This window comes from Chrysochloris asiatica, unplaced genomic scaffold (genome assembly GCF_000296735.1).
Source record: "Chrysochloris asiatica unplaced genomic scaffold, ChrAsi1.0 scaffold00156, whole genome shotgun sequence".
NCBI lineage: Eukaryota > Metazoa > Chordata > Mammalia > Afrosoricida > Chrysochloridae > Chrysochloris > Chrysochloris asiatica.
In genome coordinates this window covers 7829866-7842229 of record NW_006408674.1, presented here as the reverse complement: position 1 = coordinate 7842229, position 12364 = coordinate 7829866, and the positions used below count along the sequence as shown (strand labels likewise).

General features: G+C 42.8%; 1 protein-coding gene across 1 annotated transcript in view; it reads left to right on the top strand.

Annotated features, from left to right (window-relative positions):
* PDE8A (phosphodiesterase 8A) overlaps nucleotides 1–12364 on the top strand; it is a 194044-nt gene that overhangs the window by 98243 nt on the left and 83437 nt on the right. The window contains exons 3-4 of the mRNA XM_006870955.1: nucleotides 6569–6619; nucleotides 8158–8348. Coding sequence (XP_006871017.1) covers nucleotides 6569–6619; nucleotides 8158–8348 — 242 coding nt within the window. The remainder of the gene's footprint in view (nucleotides 1–6568; nucleotides 6620–8157; nucleotides 8349–12364) is intronic.

The window sequence follows — 12364 nt, the reverse complement described above, 5'->3', positions numbered from 1 at the left end:
GGTGCTAACAAAAGCCCAAAATGGTTACGGTGCTGCCCATCCCCTGTTAGCCAGCCCGGTTTTTCATCTCTCACTGCCCCTGTTCAGTTTCCTCTTCCAGTTGGCAGTCAGTCCACCTCTCTGCCCTAACTTCCGGAGCTCAGGGTTCCAGGATCACCACCTGCATCTGTTTCACTTAGTCTCCCGTGTGTTTGTTGCCGAGGCTAGGCTCAGTGCATCTGCCTACTCTGCCATCTTGCTCCAGCCCCCTCTCTTCGATGCAAGATAAGAGTTAGGGTCAGGTCATTTTTGACCCTTTCCAATGGAACTTGAAAGAGCCATAGGTAGTTCAGGGTGGGTCCTGTCCCTACCATTTCTGCTTACTGCCTATTTACCCATAAGTATTTTGAGCTTAGTTTCTTCATCATTACAATGGAGTGAGTGAACTTACCGCATTAGTTGGTGAAAAGCTTGCCAAAGAGATCTTCATCCTCAGACTTAGACCTAAGTTGGATTTAAATATGATTGTGGCGCTGAAAGGATACTGCTTTGGACCACGAGGTCAGTTTGAGTTGCAAGGTTGGTGGTTCAAATCCACCAGCCACTCCTCGGAAACCCTATACGGGGTTTCTGTGAGTCAGAACCCACTCCACAGCACTTAACAGCAGCAACAGACGCAAATGATTTAGCATGTGGGAAGTAGCCATGGTGATGCTGTTAGATAATCAGTGGACTGCTAGCCACAAGGTCAGGAGTTCAAACTCAGCAGCTGCTCCATGGGAGAGAGGTCAGGTTTTCTGCTCCCATAAGGTTCACAGCCTTGGAAACCCTGTACAGAGCCACTAGAAGCTGCTTTGACTCCATGGCAGTGGGTTTGCTTTAGGTATTTTCTTGCTCTTGGCACTTTGTTGTTTCTTACATTTATCCTTGTACTATTCAAGTACAGGAATCCTGATATGGTACTGAGGGTTAATGAATGGTCTGCAAAGTCAGTTTGACCTCCAAGGCCGGCAGTTCAAGCTCACCAGCTGTTCCTTAGAAACCCTATATCGGGCCGGTAGGGGTCGGAACCGACTCGATGGCACTCAGCAACAACAACAGTTGCTAAGTGCTGTCGAGTCGACTCCGACCCCCAGCGACCCTGTATAGGGTTTCCAAGGAGTTGCTGGTGAGCTTGAACCGCTGACTTTGCAGCCTGATGCATTAACCCACAGCACCACAGGCTAGGCACTGCTTTTGTTGCATCCCCATTACCTAGCACAGTGCTCTGCATGTGACTGAGTAACAGATGGCCCACAAATGTTTTGATAAATTTACACTCTGTCCCCTGACTCTTGCCCAGATTGTGTCCCTTCAATAGAGTTATCATTCATTGCTCAGAGAGGCAAGATGGCTACTGGTATACAATCATATTTACAAAAACCAAAAAAAGTAAATAAAATAATCATCTATCTTGTTTGTTTAATATCCCAACTTTATAACTTTTTATTAAAAAACTGATTCCCCAGTAAGTACACAAATTTAGTAGTCTCAGAAACATCTTGCATGATTACCACTTTCAGCTCCTGAACATATGAGGAGACTTCAGAAAGTCTGTGGAAGAATTCCATTATCTTTTCATTCCGTTTTCCATGAACTCTTTGAAGCTTCCATATACAGTTACTACCTAAAAATAATGATTACTCTGAAGCTGAAAGATTAAATCAAAGCTATGTTATTAACATTGATTTGCAAACGAATATCCCCTCTAAATATTCATGTGAAAAATAAATATTAAGAGGACCGTGACCTGAAGCATTAGGTCATTTTGATCTGATTTTCATATACAAGGAAAAGACGTAGACAAGAATTCCAGTAGTTCCCATCCCTTTTCCAGGGCAGTTGGGAAGTTGTTTACTCTTTGAGGGCCTACTGCTGACGTCTGCTCACTGAGTAATGTCATCAGATTTCCTGGTGGTGGTTATTTTGGGGGGGCCGTGGTAAGTAGTTATCCGGCTCCATTGGGCCTCTCCTCCACCAAGGTCCTCACAGCCGGATATACCCCATAGACAGGATGCAAGGTTAAATGCAGTCTAGTTAAGTAAATAAAGTAAGCATTCATGGTAAAAGAGCTGCTGAAACATTAATGTTTTAAAGTTATACTGCTAAAATTATACAGAGCAAAATTCATAGTCTTAAATCCTTTAAAGAAATAAATCTTTTAATACTTAAATCCAACGGTGTGTTGTTTTTATAAGTTGAGATCAAGTTTGCCCCCCTTTATAAAAGCAAAGCTCTGTCACCAACTTTGGAATCATTGTTTTTCTAGAAGGGTTGAGTTTTTTTGCCCAGAGCCATCCTTATATCTTGTCCCTGAACTGTGGCCTGAACACTGTATTTTAATCTCTCTAGTCATTAACATTTGAAAAATACATTAATTGCTGCCTTTAACCTTCCTTCCTTCCTACTGATTTCCTGAAGTTTCTGTCAACTCTTAAATGTAATAATTTAAAAGCTTAGCATATTCAGTCTTTTGTTTCATGACAAAAATAATTTTGCCCTCTGAGTATAATTTAGCAATATCCTGTACATTTTATTATATTCCCCCTTAATATTTTTCAAGTAATCTGTAGCTGTAGTTTATACTTTCCTCTTAAAATTCAGCAGTTGTGTAAGGTAATTTTTTTTTTTTTTTCATTTAGGGGCGGAGGATAATTTGTTTGATGTTGAAACAGTATTTTAAATTTTTTGTTGGATTGCCTTGTGGTCAAGTACCATAACTGTTTTGTTTTATTTAATGAATAAAACTGTACAGTTCTTACTTTGGAAATATATTTTAAGGTTTTCTTTGTGACCTATATCATAATATTTACAATATTCATATTTCCTATTTCTTCCTACTCAAGAGTTTGTATTATTGACTTGGTGCTTCATAGTGACCTCCCATCCGAGGCTGGAGACCCCAGTTTATGTGAAGGGCCCATTGCTTTGTCTTTGGCGGTTGCAGCTCCTTCTGGTGGTGACTTTTTTGCTTTGTCTTGTGAAACTGCCCACCATTCTGTGGAAAATCAGTGCAGAATGGGTTTCCTTTTCTTTCTCCTTCCTGTCTTACAACAGTTCCATTGTAGTTTCCAAGCAGCAGGCTTGGTTCATTCCTTCTTCTTTCATTCATTCTTTGCTTTAAACTTTATTCATAAGAGTGAACAAGCAAACGGAATCTTTCAGATCGGTCTCTCTCAATGCCTTTTGCTTTCTTTCTTACTGTGAAAGTGTGACTGTCTCCTTCTGATTTCTCTTTAAAGCCTCTCCCTGCCCTTTTGCACCATAATTTTAGGGATTCTGACTTTGGCCTCCAGCTGGGCCAGTTAACACAGCTCTGGAGGGTAGTTGGTGCTCTGGACTACTCAGTCTTAGGTCTGGTATAGGAGCAACCCTCACTGCTTCTTCCCCCATCCAAGAGATGAAATGATTATAAAGCAAATCAGAAACTAGGCCAGTGGCTCATAATTAGCAGGCATCATCTTCTGACAGTTAAAAATGTATACGAATTTCCTCTATCATGGAGTAAGTTTTGTTACATGTACTTACTATAGGCTAGATCACTGCATGTAGGGGAGATTGGAGGTGGGCAGCCACTTAGGAAGCATTTTATAGGAAGTGTCATGGTTCACATACCATCCCCAGAGACCCAGAGTAGGGTGGGTTCCCAGCAGTTCATATGTTGTCTCTGGGCAAGTTGTGAAAATATGTTTGTTCCTTAGAGTAGCAGCCCAGTGTCAGTGTTCATCTTGTAGGGATAGGTATCTGCCCCACCTGCTCCTTCCCTGGGCAACTCTGTGTAATACACAGAGTCCCTAAACCTGTCAGTGCTTCTGGGCTTGCAGCACAAGCTTTAGAGCGATGCAGACTTGGGTCAGAATCCCAGCTCTGCTACTTGCTAGCTGTGTGGCATTAAAGCAAGACATGGAGTTTCTGTTTCGCTACTATGGCCTCTTAACTCGTTGTGTGCAGTTATCCAGACGGGGCATGTACAGCCCTTACACAGTACCTAATACGCACCAAACCCTCCATGGGTGCTGGAATTATTCTTAGGCCATTGGGGCTTTGGGTCTGACCATCATATTTATCTTTGTGTGTTGTTGTGTTAAGTTCTCAAAGGGGAAAGCTTTAATTGGTAAGTACTGTATTAAGTAATGAGATATAAAGTCTTGCCCTTGAGAAGCTCATAGCTTCCTCAGAAAGACCAGTCCGCATGGCGGACCAGGACAAGGACTTGAAAAGGCAAGCGAAGGAGACCTGTTTTCGGTCAGATTTACAACTGTTCTCTCAGACACATGGTTCAGCCAGTCTCAGTTGGGTAAAGAAACTGGACCTAGAGACCCTCCTGGCAGTTGAAGAAGCTTATGAAGTCTTGATGATAGTGTTTGAAATTAATCTCAGTGAAATAGATACTGTCAAAGAAAATGGAAATTATTAAAGTTGACTCAGGAAGAATTTACCTGGACGTCTACCACGAAAGAGTTGGGTAAACACAGTGCCTTTGGTGTCCTGGTTTAGACAAAATTTGGGAAAAACCTGATTCTTAGTAACTGTGCTGGAGTCAGCTCCAAGGCTTTCCATCAGGCCTCACTGGAGCAGAAAGCCTCCTCCTTCACCCACGGAGCAGCTGGCAGGCTCAGATCCCAAACCTTGTGGTTCTCAGTTCAGTTTTTACCTTACTGAGCCACTACACTCCTCCGAAACCCTATACAGGGTCGCAGTGAGTTGAAAGCAACTCCATGGCACTTACCAGCAGCAATACGGTGTCTGAGGAACAATTGATGGGTTTGAACCACTGATCGTGCAGTTAGCAATATCAGTGTTTATCCTACAGTGAGTGCTACAACAGAAACCAAACACACAGGAGAGAGGCCTGGGCTTGACTTAGAGATAAAGGAAGCACCCTGGACAAAGGCATGGGGGCTGGAAGGACAGACTGAGGGGGGAGCCACCAGCACATTGGTGTTACCCCTGCAACAGGGGGACAGGGAGGAGACTGTGAGGTCGGAAGGGATCTCTGTCCAAAGAGTTGGGATCCAGAGTTCTTGTCATGCCTCTACTGTTTATTCGTTGTGATTCTCTAGGCTAGTCACTTCCTGTCTCTGGGCCTCAAGCCCCAGCACAGTTCTGCACTTACACACATGCAGTCACCATGAGTCAGAGCCCACTGCATGACTGTGCGCTGTTGTGTCTGCGAGGAGAGAATGAAGAGCTGTGATTGGTTCCCAGTAAGGTGTCTGGCTTCTAACAGCCATGATATGACTGGAGGATTTCATTATTCCTGTTCCACTTTAGAGACAGGATTTCACCATTCATCATGGGAAAGATGGAAGTAGGAATGGAAGGAACGGCAGGTGCATATTCAGTGTCTACTCTCTGGAGGCTCTTTGGAAAGTAATCTCCCTTGATCTTTGTTAAACCGAAAAAACAAAGTCTTCACCCATTGAATCGGTTCTGACTCACAGTGACCCTATGGTTGGTGGTGGTTGTGTGCCGTGGAGTCAGTTCTGACTCACAGTGACCCTATGGTTGGTGGTGGTTGGGTGCCGTGGAGTCAGTTCTGACTCACAGTGACCCTATGGTTGTTATTGGTGGTTGGGTGCCGTGGAGTCAGTTCCGCCTCCTAGTGACCCCATGTAGGGTTTTGAAGGCTATAAATCTTTACGGGAGCAGAAAGCCTCATCTTTCGCCCATGGAGTGGCTGGTAGTGTTGAACTGCTGACTTTGCAGTTAGCAGCCCAACTTGCAACCCACTACGCTGTAAGAGCTCAAAGAGCTCAGTTACCAGTGAGCCCATATGGTTGTTAAATGCCGTTGAGTTGGTTCCAATCTGTAGTGATCCAGTATAAGGCTTCTAAGGAGTGACTGGTGAGCTTGAACTGCCAATCCTGTGATTCAAACCAACCTTAAGGTCCAGTGCTTACCCTACAGTATACAGTGCCACACCAGGACTCTTTGGTGACCCTATGTTGTTGTTATGAAGTGCCGTCGAGTCGATTCCAACCCATAGTGACCCTGTATAGAGTTTCCGAGGAGCAACTGGTGAGCTTGAACTGCCAACCTTGCAGTTGAAACAGCTTTGCAGTCTGGCGCATTAACCCACAACGCCACACCAGGACTCCTATAGGGCAGAGTCAAACTGCCCTTTAGGATTTCCAAACTGTAAATCTTTGTGGAAGCAGACAGCTTCGTCTTTTTTCTGAGGAGCAGGTGGTAGGTTTGAATTGCCGACCTTGCAGATAGTAGTCCAGTGCCTATCCTACAGGCACTTCTTTTATAAATGAGGAAATTGAAATTGAGGGAGGTTGAATAAGTTGCTGAAAATCCTACACAGCTACTAGAAGGCAAAGCCGGGATCACACTCACTGTATTTTTCCCTCTTAGTTCCCTACCATCTCTGAACTTTGTAAAGAGCTCCTTGAATATTTCATAATTATTTCTCTACCTACTTATTCACTTTATATGATCTCTCTCGAGTAGAAATATCACTTTTTCTGTGGCACTGACAAGAGAGAAAATTTTAAGCAAGCTTCTGTTTTTCTTAATTTTTCAGTAAGTCTCTTTCTTACAGGTAGCTGATGTGCAGTTTGGCCCTATGAGATTTCATCAAGATCAACTTCAGGTAATACTCAAATGCAGTAAATAATGAACTCTGTCATAATTTTCATAGGTTGACCTTCTTTACAGAGGGGGAGGGAGAGGGGAAGGAAAGTCCTCTGTGTTAGATAATGGAACCCCTGGTGTGGCACTGTGGGTTAAAGCGTCAGACTGCAAAGCCCCGTTTGAACTGCAAGGTCAGCAGTTCAAGCTCACCAGCTGCTCCTCGGAAACCCTGTACAGGATCACTGTGGGTCAGAATCGACTTGGCAGCACTTACCAACAACAGCAATGTTAGATCATCGCATTGGATCAGTGTTAAATTTTCTGAACTTCCTAACAGTTCCGTGGTTAGGTAAGGGAATACTCTTTATTTAATACACATTGGGGGTGTTCAGAGGTGAAGAGATGCCTACGGTCTACTTTAAAATGGTTCCAGACAAAAAATATTTGTTTGTGGGGAGGGGGGTGGTGGGGGCAGAAGGTAAGGTGAATCTAGAGCATGTGCTAGTGTTCGCTGTCATTTGCAACTTTTCTGTAGGTCAGAAAGTTTCCAGGATGAGAAATAAAAGGTCTCCTTTATGTTGGTGAATCAACCCTGTCTATTGAAGAAGAAGAAATGTCTATAGTTTATCTAACCCAAAATATTATAAAATATTTTGGGTTAGTTACTGATGTCATTTAATTTAACCCCCAAATTATTTGGTGCTTTCTACAAAGAAATGCATGTTCACTATTACATTTAAAAAAAAAAAAAAAAAAGAGGGGGGTGGCAGAAACATGCATTCGTTCTTTGTTGTGGTTATTTGTGCAATTGGATAAATTTAGAGGAACTAAGCCTTGGAGTCCTGGTGTGATGCTGTGGGTTGATGTGCTAGACTGCAAAGTCAGTTTGAACCGCAAGGTCGGCGATTCAAGCTCACCAACTGCTCCTCGGAAGCCCTATTCAGGGTCTCTATGGGTCAGAACCAAGTCGACGGCACTTAACAACAAGAAAAGGAACAAGCCTTAGAGAAATAGATTTTCTGTCGATGCATAGTATATCTCCTCACTGCCATACTGCATTGGTCAGTCTGGTGTAAAAGGGTGGATTTGAACTGCCGACCTTGAGGTTAGCAGTCTAGTGCTTTTCCTATAGTGCTACACCAGGACCCCAAGTATTCCAATAATTTTGAGACAATACTGCATCTTTTTATTGACACAATATCGAATTTACCATCCTACTTAGTGTTACTTGCTACTAAGATAAATAATCACATTTTCGTTTATTTTGCTTCAAGATAAAATGCTTAAGAATTTATTATTTTTATAATTTTATTTTTGTTGAGTTCTGCTCTTCTGGACTTCCAAACTCAGAACAGATAGAAAACGGCGTTAATTTCAGGGACCTAAGGGATAATGCCCCTGGCCCATGACTAGCAAAAGGATTTATATTGACAAATTATTGTATACGTCATGCGCTTGTTTTGAAAACACTTGGAAATGATGTGTGGTTTGTTAAGAACTGACAATTCTAGTAGCTTCTTTGTTTTTGTTTTAAGTGCTCATGCTTTTTTGATCCAGGTGCTTTTAGTGTTTCCCAAAGAAGATAGCCAGTGTAACGGATTCTCTAGGGCCTGTGAAAAGGCAGCGTTTACCTGTACAGTCACCAAGGAGCCTCAGGCTGTCCTTGCCTGCTTCCTGGACAAACATCATGACATCATCGTCATAGACCACAGACATCCCAGACAGCTGGACGCAGATGTGCTGTGCAGGTAAGTCTGGGACTCATGCCTGAATAGTACTGTTGACATAAGCAATCGTAAATATAGGCCAGAAGTACATTACGTTAAATGCTGTCTCTCTTTGAAGGCATGAGTTTGCCTTCCATGCATACAAAATAAAATATTGGATTACCATTCTTTCGAGAACTAATCTTACTGTCTGTTTTGTTTTACTTTGCTTACATCAGTAAGAAATTATGAAAGAACCATAAAGGTTTACTCTGAGGCTCAGTGTGTAATTACCCACAGCAATCATCTGCATGTATATTACCAAAACAAGAATTATTATAACTTTCCAAAGATTTTGCAAGTTGTCGTCTAATGTCAGGTGAATGTACCTTGTGTCTAATGCTTGCAGAGCATCACTGTCCTAAGAGTCTTCTGAGTAGCAGATACAAATCTAAGAGAAGGACTTTTAAAAGGAACTTTTTTGCTGCTGTTAGAAGAAAGGCAAAGTAAAATACCTGTTTCTATTTAATAAAAAACTTTATTTTACAGTAGGCAAATCATAATTTTAATAAAACAGAATTTTGTTGTGGTTGTGTGTTGTCAAATCAGTTTCAGCTCATGTTGTTGTTGTGAAGTGCCATTGAGTTGGTTCCAACCTATAGAGACCCTGTATAGGGTTTCCGAGGAGTGGCTGGTGAGTTTGAACCACCAATCTTGAGGGTCAAACGGACTTTGTAGTCTAGTGCTTTTACCCTACAGTTCCACACTCCAACTCATCAGCCTTGTACAAGGACTTCTGAGAGCGGCTGGTGAGTGTGAACTGCCAGCCTTGCAGTTACGTACCCCACCAAGGCTAATTTTAAGGGAATTTAAACAGATTCAGGTGGTATGGTGGCTCTAGAGGATAAGCAGCACCCTGTGAACCACAAGGCTGGTGATTGAAGCGCACGGACGCTTTCCACTTCCACAAAGACTTACCTCAAAACTCCTACACAGGGCCATTATGAGTTGGAACAGACTCGATGGCTGTTAACACCAATAACACATTGATAGTGCAATGATTACAAGTCAGGCTACTAACCTCAAGGTCAGCAGTTCAAAACTACCAGCAGTTCGTGGGAGAAAGATGAGGCTTTCTGCTCCTGTAAAGATGTACAGCCTCGGAAACCCTATACAAGGTCGCTATGAGTCGGAACCGACTCCGTGGCACATACCTCCACCACTATTGTAACAAGGGTATGTGGTGATTTCCATGTGTATTTATTCTCCTTGGTGGGGAGAACCCACATTCCAGCTAGACAGACTAGGTAGCTTTCATCCTAAGTGGTTTTGCCGTAGTAGAGGTTTCCCTCTGACTTTGAGCTCCAGCCTGAAGTACTGCCTGTGTTAATAGAGTGGAATCCACAGTAAGCAGTTACCATTGCATTCCAGATGTGTTTGACCTGCCTTTTGGCTAGCCACTTAGCATGGGCACAAGGGCCTGCAGCTCAGGAGCAGTGGAGAACTCTGATCAAGGCTGAAGGAGGCTCAGTGCTAGGCTTGACTCTTCTTTTGACTAGCTGCTTAACTTGGGCTAACTCTTTGCCTTTTCTGGAGATATGTTCTTTCACCTGTAAATTTGGAACAGGTCGTTTCCAAGATCGCTTCATTATCTAGTTAATGGTTTTCACTCAGAGAAAGGAAGAAAATATCTAAAGAAGGTGATGCTTAGTGTAGTATTGGTTGACTGCTGTAAGATAGAAGAGGTATCTAAGGAAGACCATAGGGCCACTAAAATAGAAACGCTAAGGAGAGGGTAAGGAACTGAGGAAAACTCAGCTTCTTTTCCAGTCTTGCCCAGGCCCAGCCTAGCCACAGGTATGTGCTGAACAATGAAAATTCATGCTCATAAAGAGGACTCTGTTAGGTCCTGTATTATCAAAGAAAGGTTAAACCCAAACCATAAAGCCCAACCCATTGCCCTTGAGTCAGCTGCGACTCATAGCAACCCTGTTAGAAGACAGAGTCGGCCTTCCCACACTTGTTCCCAAGACTAATCTTTACAGGAGCTTGCAGATTGAGTACCTATCCAGTGTGTCACCAGAACTCCTTAAAGAAAGCCTAAAGTATGTTCAGTTACACTCCACTTTTTAAGGGAGAAAAATGTATTATTTTTATGTATTTTTATATGGCAGTACTAAAGTACTGTGAATTCAACCCGGATTTTTTGTGTGTGAAACCCTGTATAAGAGAGTTTTCTAGATCCAAAATACATAAAGTGAAGTTATTAGAAGTTTATAGTCTAGTAGAGTTGAAGTATTTAAATGAAAAATCTTATTGTTACATAATATTGTTGTTAGCTGCCATCAAGGTGGTTCTGACTCATAATGATTTTACAAACATCAGAATGAAACACTGCCCTGCACCACCCTCAGAATCTGTCCTGTGTCTGACTCTATTGTGGCAGCCACTACATCAGTCTGTCTCATTGGGGGTCTTCCTCTTCCTCACTGACCCTCTACTTTACCAAGCATGATGTCCTTCTCCAGGGACTGGTCCCTCCTAATAACTTGTCCAAAGTACATGAGACCAAGTCTCACCGTCTTCACTTCTAAGGAGCATCCTAGCTGTTCGTCTGGCAGTTCATGGTACGTTCACTATTCTCTGCTAATACTGTAATTCAAGTTCTTCCCCGGTCTCCCTATTCATTATCCATCCAGCTTTCCCATGCATATTGAAAAAGCCAAACAATTGAAAATATCATACGATTGAAAATAATGGCTTGAGCAGGTGCATCTTCATTCTCAAAGTGACATCTTTTCACTTTTGCAGCAGATCCATCCAATGCAATACATCTTCTGAGTTCTCAACTACTGCTTCCATAGGTGTTGATTGTGGCTCTAAGTAAAATGAAATTCTTGACACCTTCAGTCCTTTCTCCAGTTATTGTGAAGTTGTTTTTACTCCAGTTGTGAGGATTTTTGTTTTTGTTTTATGCTGAGGCTTAATCCATCCTGAAGTCTGTAGTCCATACTGACAAAGACTACAGACTTCAGTTTGGAAAAATAATAATAAAATAACAAAATTTCATAAGCATTATAGTTGAGTTTTCTCATTTTGTGAATAAGTTTATACAGCTTTTAAAATAAAGAATGTGAACTGGATGTGTTGTTGTTAAGTGCTGGTGAGTCAGTTCTGACTCATAGCAGTGGAGGGAGGAGCAGCTGGTGGGTTTGAACTGCCAACCTTGTGGTTTGCAGTCCAGTCCTGATTCTACAGCTCTACAATGTCATGTGCATATCTTATTTACAAATTCCTGTTATCATCCATCCAGACTTTGATGTGGATTTAGGACTTCCCAAGGAAGTCACTGGCGAAGGATATCATGTTAGGTAAGGGTCAGAGAAAAAGAAGACCCCCAGAGAGATGGATTGGCACAGTGGCAGCATCAATGGGCTCAAATGTAGAATGATTTTGAGGTTGACCCAGGACCAGGCAGTGTTTCATTCGCTTGTGACTAGGGTCGCTATTGAGTCAGTACCGACTCAATGGCACCTAACAACAAGGAAAAACTGACATCCAGACGTTGTTCTCCCTCATGTTGAGAGATATGACCTACAGGGTCACCTGGTGGTGGTGGTGGTTGTGTGCCTGTCGTTGGCTCAGTTCCGGGGTAGAACTGCTCTCATAGGGTTTTCTAGGCTGCGATCTTTACGGGAATAGATTACCAGGTCTTTTCCTGGGGAGCAAGTGGTGAGTTCAAGTCAGCAGTCTTTTGGTTAGCAGTCCAGCACTTAACCATTGTGTCACCAGGGATCCTTTCACAGAGTCACTAGAGCAGGTCCAATCTGCTCCAGAAGAGAGAGGGTTTCCAACATATAAGGACAGACACTGTGATTCCCTGAGATGTTGTCTTCTTTCTGTATTGAGCACATCCTCACTGCTGTCAGCAGTTCTTCCCAGAGCCTTCTGAAAACCCTCTTATAGTTGAAATCTCATGTAAGTCTGGATGGCTTCGATCAAGGCAGCAAAGAGGGAACAGAATCGGCCCTTCCCTTCTACTCGCCAGAGACCTCAAC